Source organism: Aspergillus bombycis, assembly GCF_001792695.1.
Source record: "Aspergillus bombycis strain NRRL26010 chromosome Unknown contig00241, whole genome shotgun sequence".
Lineage (NCBI taxonomy): Eukaryota > Fungi > Ascomycota > Eurotiomycetes > Eurotiales > Aspergillaceae > Aspergillus > Aspergillus bombycis.
In genome coordinates, this window is record NW_019170243.1 from 1840 (window position 1) to 12783 (window position 10944).

The following is a 10944-nucleotide window of genomic DNA, read 5'->3' on the forward strand; positions in this document are numbered from 1 at the left end:
GCCTTGTAAGGGTTGATGCAAGCTGAGGAATGTATCTAATTGTATATTTTGACCAACCACCTTCTTGCTCCACTCAGGAGGCTTAACATCGACGTATCGTTTGGTCGAATTCAAGGCTGTGATGCAGACAGCGGGCTCTAAAACAGGGAGCGTCCTCTTTACACTCCATCCTTCCGCGCCCAGGCTCCTGGACGTCCACATTCTTAAGGCCTGAGGATATACTTTCGGTATTAGTCGCATGTGCTTGCGAGTAACCGTCATCGGCGAATATATGTATATCCACATCTTCCCACCCAGAATATCCGAGCGTGTTGACTGCTCTAGCAAGTCTTGCTTTGAGCTATACTGCTTATCCCCTTTTTGAACAACCAACATGGACGCAGCAGTTTTAGGACCGGCCCCCGTGCCAAAGCAATTTGTTCTGTGTTTCGATGGCACTGGAAATAAATTTTGCGGGGATAAGTCGGACAGTAATGTTCTGAAGATTTTTCGAGTAAGTCGGCCCAACGCAGAGGATTGAGAAGGTTCCATGTAGACCGTAAGCCAATGTCCTGGTCTGACACTAATGCTCTAACCAGATGCTTGATCGCAGCAAGAGTCATCAATTTCATTATTACCAGCCAGGAATTGGCACTTATGTAACTTCCAAGTCCCTGTCCAGCTCTGGCCGCTTCCACCGGATTAGGTCCGCATATCTAAAAGCAAAGGACTCCGCCGTCGGGTCCTCCTTCGCTGACCATGTCATGGGCGGATACAAGTTCCTCATGCGTTATTATGCACCTGGAGATGAGATTTACTTCATAGGCTTCAGTCGAGGTTCCTATATTGCTCGCTTCCTTGCAGAAATGCTGGACTTTATCGGCTTGCTCGAGGCTGGCAACGAGGAGCTCATCCGATTTGCATGGAAGACTTTCGCAAAATGGCAGAAGAGACGTAATAACAAAACAGATACCGCTGAAAGGGAGAAACTGTTCCAGTATATGAAGGCTTTCCGGGAGACATTCAGCCGACCAATTACGAGAATTAAGTTCATGGGACTATTTGATACTGTCAATAGTGTGCCGGCGTTTGAATCTGCGTGGATGCAAAGAAGCAAGTTCCCATATACCGCCCGCAGCTCAGCCAAGGTCATTCGACATGCAGTGGGGATCGATGAGCGACGTGCCAAGTTTCGGCAGGACCTGATTTCCGAGGTCAGACCATGCTGCGAGGAAAAAAAGTCCTCCCACTGGAAACGCCATTTACCCCGACTGCACCATACTCCAGAGAAATCTGATGATGTCCCCGAAATCGTCATCAACGGAGGTGATGACGAGAATAACCCCAATCAGCAGAGGCACGGGGAGACCGAATCTGTGTACCGCAGTGTGCGAAGCTCGAACCAGAGTGTATCCAGCGCAAATCATCGATACCGTGCGCGGCCACAACCTTCCCAGAGAAAGCCCAGCCTGGCTGTTCCCGGGGCAACAGCGCTCAAAGATGATAGAGCTTCCATCAACAGTGACTACTCGGACCTTTCGCTCCAAGTGCCACACGAACATATTGGGGCGGAATATTACGATGAGGATGAAGATAGTCCGCAAGACATTCAGGAAGTATGGTTTCCGGGAGGTCACGCAGATATCGGTGGAGGATGGCAACAAGAGCCGGACGAATGGCCACTCAGCCACGCACCATTGGTCTGGATGGTTCAAGAGGCCCGGCGCGCTGGGCTCCAATTTGATCCTGAGAAGATGGAGCACTTTCAATGCCTAGAGGAGTACGATGAGGATTACTCGCCCATTCGTGAGAACATGCACTGGGACCTGAATACCAGTGCGTACCAAGATGGCCATCCATTGATGCCAGTTGCAAGTCAGCAACTGGCAACCCATGTCGCCGCCGTTTACGGGGATGGGATACAATCAGCAAACGAATCCGGATCCACATTTCTGACGCCACTCAAAGAATCCTGTTTGGCCCCAATACATGACTGTCTGAAACTCGGCAATGGCCTGCCATCTCTCTCGGTTCTCACATGGCGAATGATGGAGTACCTCCCATTCCGTCGAATGGATTTGCAGAAAGATGGGTCATGGAAACCGATCCGGTGGCCGCTTCCGTGCGGAGAGGTTCGTGACATTCCAAATGACGCCCAAATCCATGTATCTGCAATTCGTCGAATGCATATGGATGAGAACTACCGCCCTGGTAACCTGATCATTGGAGGTGGTGGTCGTGGTGTTAGGCGAGCCTCTCCAGACGATGGAATTGGAAAATGGGCAGTTAAAGGCCATCAGGGCGATATTGTGCGAGAAGTGTACGTGGCTGTGCGGCACGAGGAACCCGAGGCCTCAACTTTTTGCAAGGACGAGAAACATGATCACTAGTGAGACAACGTACTTTGAAGAGGGGAGCATCTTTTTCCTTCTATCTCTCTTTCTCTTTCTCTTTTTCTTCTTCCTTTCCCTCTCTCTTTTTCTTTTCTTTTTCCTTTTCCTGCCTAATACCCTCAATAAACCTAGTAATCCCTTGTGTATGTCACAGGATAGTGATATATAGGAAGCTCCTCTTTGGATCATCTGTTTCGCTGCCGCTATTCCATCTTTCATTACCCTTTCTTTCCTTCATCTTTTCTATACTTCCGTCCAGCAAATGTGTCTGTACCTTTGTCCGTTAGCTTAATAAGAAAGAGAGCCACATGCTAAGACAAGGATCGTGATTCTCCAGTTCTTGTTAAACAACATTCCTGAGGGTATTTGCGTACTACGTCCACTCCATAAATTGGAAACCAATACCCTGACCGCTTACATATGGATTCCAAGGCACAGATGTATTTCAATGAGTGACTCATTGATGCAGACCAAGCCGCGTAAAACAAATGGCATGGCCTAGATGCATGTGTCCAGATGAAAGTAGAACCCCCTGCATGATACACCGTTTTTGAATTTGCTTATCGGGATATGCACTTGTTACGGCCATCAAATCCGTCGGTTGGATTCCAATTGACCTCTCTTGCTGCACAGGTGTTAACTCCGGTATTCCCCAGCAGGGAGAGGATAAACAACAGGTGATTGTATTTGCCGTGATCCACATCAATAGCTGCTATATTCCATCTGTTCAAAATCGTATCGTTCCTGTCCCCGAGTCCATTACCGAAAATATCTTCTTGGGACGGAGGTACTATCTGCCTATTCAAGGAAAGCGAAAGATAAACGAAGAATAAAGATGGAGTATACGAACAGCATGAGAGATTCAAACATGAAGGAATACATGAGAAAATTACCAATGGCGACAGAAGGGCGGGAGTAGCAGAAGTAAGTCACAACGATACGTGGTCATGAGCTGGACATGAGGAGGTCAGGTGCATCTCGGGGGTGAGCGGAGAAAAAGGAACACCTTCGGACTCGGGAGTATCTCTAAATTTCATTTCATTTTTGCTTTTCAGTTTCTGCTTTTTGGCATGAGGTCAGAGAGAAGAAGAAAAAAGGATCTTTGATATTAATATAAATCCCAGTACGAGTACGAAAGCAAGGTATTCAATAATAACTACTACTAGTACTAGTACTAATAATGTTTCCTCTGATACTTTTGTATACAAATTGGAGGCGGTGGAGCGCGGAGAGAACTAAACCTCTTGTGGCTTGGCGTGCGCGAATTCATTGGTCGCGGCGGCCTTTCCTTTCCCATCACCCGCGCCCTCCTTCCTCCTTCTCTCTTTTTCAAGACCGCGATTTCGAAGTCTTGACTTCACCACTTAACTTTACTCCCTCCACCCCCCCCCTATCCCCTGTTTCGTGCACCTCCCCATACACCCCTCTCCAACCAGCATGAGGCCGATTTAACCCGACTAACGAATCGAAGACGGATATGGAAACGTCTCGCTATCTATCCCCAGAGGGGATAATACTAACCCCTAGTCCCGTGGAATCGGTGGACTCTCCTGCACCGACAGCGCCGGTGTCCGCTGGCCACCGCGAGAACGACGTCATGATACCTCTGCCACGTCCCCCGGCCCCTTCTCCGAGTCGCTCGCCCTTCGCCCGTTCCCATTTTCGGTCTCGATCTCTGGCTGAGGTATCTGGCCTACCTCCTATGACGCGCGCTCACTCCACCCCGGGGCTGGACTCACGGGGTAGATATATCTTCGTTCATGGTCGCGAGGCACCAACAAGTTCACCCGAGAATGCCGCGAAACGCTATCTACCATTCCAGGCTCCAATAGGGGACAGCCTTGAGTCTAGAATGGTACCCTTGAACATCTCCGAGCCCATTTTGGAGTATGCTGAGCTGGACACCGCGATGCCATCCTCCTCTTCAACCCAGGGAGAACCTCGTACGGCCTCACCTGTGTTATCCAACACTTTCCCCCGAATGACCCGCCGACGACCGTCATCCCCTCTCCATTTCAACCCGATGAATTCCACTTTTCAGTCGGCCAACAGCCCCTCTTCCGCACACTCGTCTCCGATAATTCTCAACTCAAGATTCAACGAATCCTTTCCTAGTTATTCGACGTCTTCTGCTTCATCAATGCCCTCAACGCCAACAAGCATTCGCTCGCGGAGTCCGAGTATCTCATCCTTAGAGACTATTCCTGACATTCCCGATGCCGAAGCTGCGGCTATTGAAGCTGATCGGATCGCTGCCTTGAAAGCTGCGGCTGATAGAGCAGATGAAGCGGATGCTGCGACGAACGGAAATCGTCGGCGAGGGGCATCAGACGCGTCAGGCCCTTCAAGCTCCCTGATGAACATGCGAACCGTATCGGGGGGGTACGGTCTTAGGACTGATAAACGGAAACGGTGGAGCGTTTGTGGGGCCGAACGTCGTCAAGATCTCGACTTAGAGACGATCTGGGAGGATTGATATGTTGACTACGACTACTTCCTCCGCAACCTCTAACAAATGATCAAGCAACATACGCTAAACAAAGCAAGTTTATGAGCTGTGCTTCGGCTTTTAACCAATGGTGTATTGTCTCAACGTTACGGTTTATGCCCACCTGCTGTTGCCCCTTATAGCTCGACTTCCCGGTGTGAAAGATTCTGCTATTGATAAAACCGGCGATGCTCTTGAGTCCCGCGCCCCACCTCCTATTCTCCCTCGAAGCAGCCTCTACTTCAACAGTCTTATACCGGTTCCCGGTAATATTATCATGTGGCGCTGTATTATATTCTTTTGATTTGCTGGAACTTCTCTTGATTGTAATTGTTTCTTGCTTGTTGTTCTGGCGCTCATCGTTGGTGTCGCAATACCCTTTACTGTCTTTGACTCTTGTCTATTGTTTTCGATTCATGTGCCTCACTAAATGGATATGTGGAGATGGAGAGCGCGCAGGTTCGTTGATGCTCTTTGTGGAATCGTTCCATATTGTGGGTTGCACCAGGGCGCAAGGCATTATGATTATGTACCGGTGGCTTGTCATCCGGGGGGTGTTATCTTATTAGTCTGTTTTCTCATCTATCAAGCGAGGTTTAAGCGTCATTGTTGTGATTCCCCTGTTGCTTTTCATTTTGTTGGAACAATATTTTACATCATGGGTCAAACTGCGAAGCGTGCCCTTGATTGTGTAAATAGAGCAGACTGTTCAATGGCAATCGTACATACTCTAGTTTATTTCGAGCCCATCTACATCTTCGCTCCAAAAGGAGCAAAACCACTATATTCATCTATGAGTATCGACAGATCAAGCCAGGGTATTGTTCCCCATATATCTTTAACATCTCAGTCCACGGAAGTGACAACCCCTTTCCCACTGGCCGAAGGTAAAGAATCATCCCTTTCCAAGCCTAGCCCCAATCTACCAAGACCATACAATTGACAGATTTGTCCAGCAGCACGCTCACCACTCCAGTATGCCCCGGTCGTCGTCCCAAGCGCAACGAACGGCGCCGTATGCTCTCCAGCAAACCACACTCCACGATCCGGCCCGAGTCCCGCTCTCAGAATCTCGATATCTCGATCGCCCTTACTGAGCCCAACCTGAAAGTTGCAATACGACCCATTCCCGGCGTAGGGATCATTCTGCCACTGGGTTGCCATTACAGCGAGCGGTTTACAATCGGGCGATGACTCTGAATACCCATACAGACGGGAGTAGAATGGGCGAAGGAAGTCATCGAGGAAATCATAATATTCCTGAGACGAGGGGTTGAGGTTGGCCACTTTGGATACTATATATGTAGCACAGGGCCCGTAAGTGTAGAATAGGAGAGTTGGATGAGCGCAGTCCCCCGGGAGAGCGGCTAGAGATAGGCATTCTTGGTTCCAAAGAATACCCTCGGGTCCTTTTGTGTATGTGGGGTCGAGGAATTGTGCGAAGGTTGGACGCTCATAGGCGCTATAACTTGCGACTCCACCGGTGGTGAGGTCGTTGGGATTCTTGTGCCAGAAGGCTGGGGGAATGAGATGTAAACCTTTTCTAAGCGGCCATAGGAGATGTTGTCGATTGCTTGGACGAGACGGGGAGGGAGCTCTGGAATGAATGCGGATTTGTTGTGCTTTAGCCATCCCAGTGGACATGTTACTACCACTTCATCGAACGTGTGAGTTTCGCCTGTGGTGGTTGTTAATGTTGTTTTGTGAGGTGCATTTGGGTCTGGTTGGACGTTGGAGTTGATGTTGGTGATTGGTTGGTTAAATCGGATATCGGCATGCTGCAGGGCGGCTCTGGAGACGTAGGCTAGTATGTCTTTGTACGTAGATGCTACAAAGTAGTTGTCTGGTATTTGAGAGTCAGTCGAAGGAGCTGTATGCGTTGACGGTGAGGAGAACGCACTGCCGTCTATACATTCTTCTAGGCAAAAGAACTTCAGACTTTGCCTTTCGATTGGGTCACCGACGTATGCTCCCCATAGTCTGCAGGTCTCAATACACCATTTTTTCTCTTCCGGAGTAAAATTTGCTTTCTCGACTTGGTCTAGGAAGAAGTCTAGCAGACTTCGTTCCGGTGGGATAGAATCTTTATAAGCGTTACTGTACTTGAATGCTTCGTCAATGGTCATCCACACGAACTCCGAGATTTTGGTAGCTGTGTTGTCGTCAATAGGGCTTCCATCCATAGAGATGAATACTTGATTTCCCTCAAAATCTTCCATGGTCGTCTTGGTCATTTCTGCAATGGCCGCTATTGGATTTGTACCGGTGCCATGGATCCAGTTTGGACCGCTTCGGATCATCAGCATGAGTGGTCTCAAGCAATCTTATGAAATTATAAAAGCAAAGCACTTACAGATCTATTAAGCGACCCCCGACCTTGCTTTGGTGAACCTGCTCGGTATCAGTATATTGACCTATCACTACTCAAGTTTGTCTTTTGTGCGTACATACCCTCCCTCCGACACGGTTTCTAGCTTCAAAGATTGTCACTCGCGCGCCATTTTGTATAAGGATATCTGCGCATCTCAGGCCAGAAAAGCCTGCACCAATAATGGCTACATGCGGGCTTTTACTCATGTTGATACCCGAGAATACAGGATTGGATTTTTGAGAGAGCAGCGACAGTGGGTATACCATGCTGTCTAATTTGGATTTGGTAGTACAGGTACGGGAGAGTTTCTGCGCCATCTCCTGGTTAGCTTTATGTGAGTAGCATGTGTCATGAAGCATTTTGAAGTAGTCATGCCCAGATAGAATCTCAAATAACCATGAAGATATTTCCTGACTCATACCCTTGCTTTGTCCATGCTTCAGAGGAATTGTCTGCCCGCCATCAATCTATGGATTGATGATGACGGAGTCAGAAAAGCCCAGGCCCATGGCGGGAGAATGAGGATAGAAACACGCTCAAAGCAAAGAGGCATACAAAAAATGATATACTCCGTGAGGAACGTGGGGTGGCTGATCTGCATAGTTGATCTAGATAGCAGTCCGACGATCCATACTAGTGCAGAGACATGATATGATGCAAGTGGCGTATACCCTCACAAACACGTGTTATATGAAGTAAGAGGTCTAAACGAAGAGACTGTTTACTTACTAAAGCTGAAACGCACCGACTCGCATACAAGTGCAGCTGAGATAGCCTGAGCATCAAACCGACTTGGAACAGAAAAGCGGACCTGCAGACGGAGCATTTATTTAGATGGTAGTAGTGAGCTTGGGCCACGTGCCACTTGCCGTTGGCTCCTGTTGCCGCCGAGGTCATGAAGGTACGTACTTATTACTATTTTATTCTTACTAATGGGAGTCAGCAGTGTCTGCATTATATGATATCCTTGATTTTTGTCGTTCATTTCAATCGCTCTATTAGCCTGGAATTACATTTGGATATCTTAAGATTCGACAGGATCTAGTCATCAATATTTGGTAGGTGGTGGTGGTCACAGCCGTGAGGGACGATATCGTATCCCTTGAAGAAATAAATGGCTGGGCAAAGAAAAGGGCAGTTCGATCATCACAGGTTGAGCATCACAGATCATACATGAAGTCACCGCTTGCTGGCGCTCGCAACTTGAACATAACTACAAAGGAAATGAGTATGAAACAAAGGAAAATTAACAAAGGAAATAGGTCATGGCACGAGGAAACGGTTATCTCTGTTCCTATCGCCATGCACCTTGGCTCAAGGACAAGAGGCCCTGGATGCAATCGAGGTCTTCTTCCTGACTGGAACCACCCCCACCAGCCATGAATGCAGACACTTCTGTATCGACTATTGGCAAAGCTTTCTCGTTTGCTTTACGCTGCGACGCCTGAGAGAACCGAGAGCGTCTGGCAGCTAGGTCCTTGTTGACTTTTCCATCCTTGCCGTTAGCATCTCTCAGGACGGGACGTGATGAATGATGTTGAGAAGCCGCTCGTCGGCGGACACGAGAAGTTTGGGTACCGGGGATCCAGTTCTCCTTGTCTGAATCGCCGCACTCTATGTCTCCATTGCCTTTTCCTGCCATGCTCTTCGATATTTTCGCTGAGTAAGACGTGTTCTTATCGTTGGTGATTTCGAGACCAGATTCGAGACGGCCCAACGACGAAACCGCACGCGATAATTTTCTTCTCTTTTCCCTTGTAGCTTGAGGAACGGGTGTGTTAAGATGTTCAGAGGAGTTGAATGTTGCAGTGTTCTTGTATTTTGCCGATAGGCTTCGTGTCAACGAACGAGGACCGCCGGAGCGGAAGAATCCAGGGGATCCAGTATGTGTTCCACTTTGTGAGCTGGATGGGGTGGATAATGCACTCCGGGCATCAGTGTCGAAAACCGATTCCCAATTCCGAGGGTCTCGTGATCGTCCAAAGATTCTTTCCTTTTCGATAGATCCTCTAGGTGTTCCCAGAACCACTGCACTATTGCTTCTCCGAAGTCCCGAGAATCGAGGGGTCCGGGTTGGAAACATTGAAATACGGTTCTTGGATGGTGATGGTTCTCCATCGGCACGGATCACGGCTTTTCCGTCTGAAGACATGGCAATTCGGAGCGCGTTACGTCCTTTGGGCGGGGAGGGAGTCAATTCGCCTTCCTTTCTCACCATAGCTTCTCCATCAAACGATAAGGATATCCGCAGAGACGGTGGTGATCTCATGCTCTGCATTCCATATGGTGTTAAGGGTTGCTGTGCTTCTGATCTTCCTTGTCTAAGGTCCGTGATCGATCGCTTCCTTTTAGCAGAGTTCTGCTGTGGTGTATCGGTTGGTACGCTCGCGTGTTCTTGGTTCAATTCAAATTCCGACCGAGAGTTCTCTTGTGCCCCTTCCCTATTTTCTGGGGCTTCTGATGTTGCTACGCTCGTCTGGGAACTCAAGACAGGCTGCTCAGTTTCCTCTTGGCTTCCACGAATCATATCCGATGTTAAAGAGTCATTCTCCAAAACCCGTGCCACCGCATTGTTCTCATTTCTAGGGTCGTCATACTGCTCCGTCCCACTAGAAGAGCCTGGTTCCGTAGGTACACTCTCATCACTGAAGCTCTGTTTCGACGCGTCGGACCGAGGAGCCAGCAGTTCATGAGGTTGGAGGGGTTTCGACTTCCGACGATCATTCTGGCGACGGTTCTGAAACCATATCTATGCCGTTAAAAGACAACAGTCAGAACCAAGAAGTGCTAATCATTCAACCTTATCCAAGAGACGTACTTGGACTTCTTTTTCACCCAATGACACGCGACTGACTATGCTGGCCCGCGCCGTCTTATCTGGCTTCGGATTACATTGATACTCTGCCTCCAGAATTGCATGGTCCTCAGGACTGTTGGTTCATAATAAGCACGCGTTAGCTAGGCATATCAATGGGGCCGGTCCGTTTCGTATACCTTGTGCGGCGACGCTTCTGCCGAGCGAGTAATTTGTTATCGACACGCGGGGGAAGGTTCTGCGTTAGGGTTTTCTGCGAGTGTACGAGGAAGGCATAATTAAGAGCAGCTGTGGACTCGGACGCCTGGGCTGTTGGCGGAGACGATGAGCATGGCGCAGCAGAAGGCTCCGGGTCAGACATTGTGTAGTTGATAAGTCAGGATATAAGCATGAGGGCTAGAGAAGACAACTGCAAGACAGAAGCAGGAAACAACCAGGAATATAAGAAATCCAGCACTAGTCCCGTTTGACGTTCTTGGGGGGCTAGTGATCTGGAGCAGAAAAGTGACCCCAAGGTGAGTGGGAAAAAAGCGCTTCATCTAATCGCGTCGCGATGTGGACGCGGACGCACCCGTGCAGGCGTTACAGTTTAGCTCCGCCCCGAGCACGAGGGTCCAACTTTCTGGAATTTCGAGCTTATTTTCATAGAATTTTTTTGTTTTTCTTTACTTAAATTATAGATGAAAATAAAACGTCGTTTCTAAGAAATAAAATCTACATCGCCTTTGCCAACACACTTTATCCCACTGTTGTAGACAAGTCAACTTACCCACCGCGGGGTTGATACGCTGACGACACCATATCGCGGTTCTGGTGTACAGTAACAACTACACCCATACCGACGGTATACAACGTTTTAACATACCCTGCGGAATTCAATATCAGGCAAACAGTAGCA

At 48.6% G+C, this 10944-nt stretch overlaps 4 protein-coding genes across 4 annotated transcripts; 2 read left to right on the forward strand and 2 right to left on the reverse strand.

The window, feature by feature from the left end:
* Positions 1-373: 373 nt before the first annotated feature.
* On the forward strand, positions 374-2369 carry ABOM_012166 (T6SS phospholipase effector Tle1-like catalytic domain-containing protein; the record flags this gene model as incomplete). Its single annotated transcript, XM_022539294.1, has 2 exons — positions 374-493; positions 579-2369. 2 exons carry the CDS (start codon positions 374-376, stop codon positions 2367-2369), a joined length of 1911 nt encoding a protein of 636 aa, XP_022382937.1.
* A 1480-nt stretch (positions 2370-3849) lies between these two features.
* Positions 3850-4848, forward strand: ABOM_012167 (uncharacterized protein; the record flags this gene model as incomplete). Its single annotated transcript, XM_022539295.1, has 1 exon — positions 3850-4848. One exon carries the CDS (start codon positions 3850-3852, stop codon positions 4846-4848), a length of 999 nt encoding a protein of 332 aa, XP_022382936.1.
* Positions 4849-5706: 858 nt separating this feature from the next.
* Positions 5707-7590, reverse strand: ABOM_012168 (flavin monoamine oxidase family protein; the record flags this gene model as incomplete). The annotated part of the gene is made up of 5 exons (XM_022539296.1): positions 5707-6457; positions 6526-6703; positions 6761-7149; positions 7214-7251; positions 7312-7590. 5 exons carry the CDS (start codon positions 7588-7590, stop codon positions 5707-5709), a joined length of 1635 nt encoding a protein of 544 aa, XP_022382939.1.
* A 935-nt stretch (positions 7591-8525) lies between these two features.
* On the reverse strand, positions 8526-10407 carry ABOM_012169 (homeobox domain-containing protein; the record flags this gene model as incomplete). The annotated part of the gene is made up of 3 exons (XM_022539297.1): positions 8526-9980; positions 10050-10161; positions 10226-10407. The coding sequence occupies 3 exons, from the start codon at positions 10405-10407 to the stop codon at positions 8526-8528; spliced, it is 1749 nt and encodes a 582-aa protein (XP_022382938.1).
* Between the last annotated feature and the right edge of the window lie 537 nt (positions 10408-10944).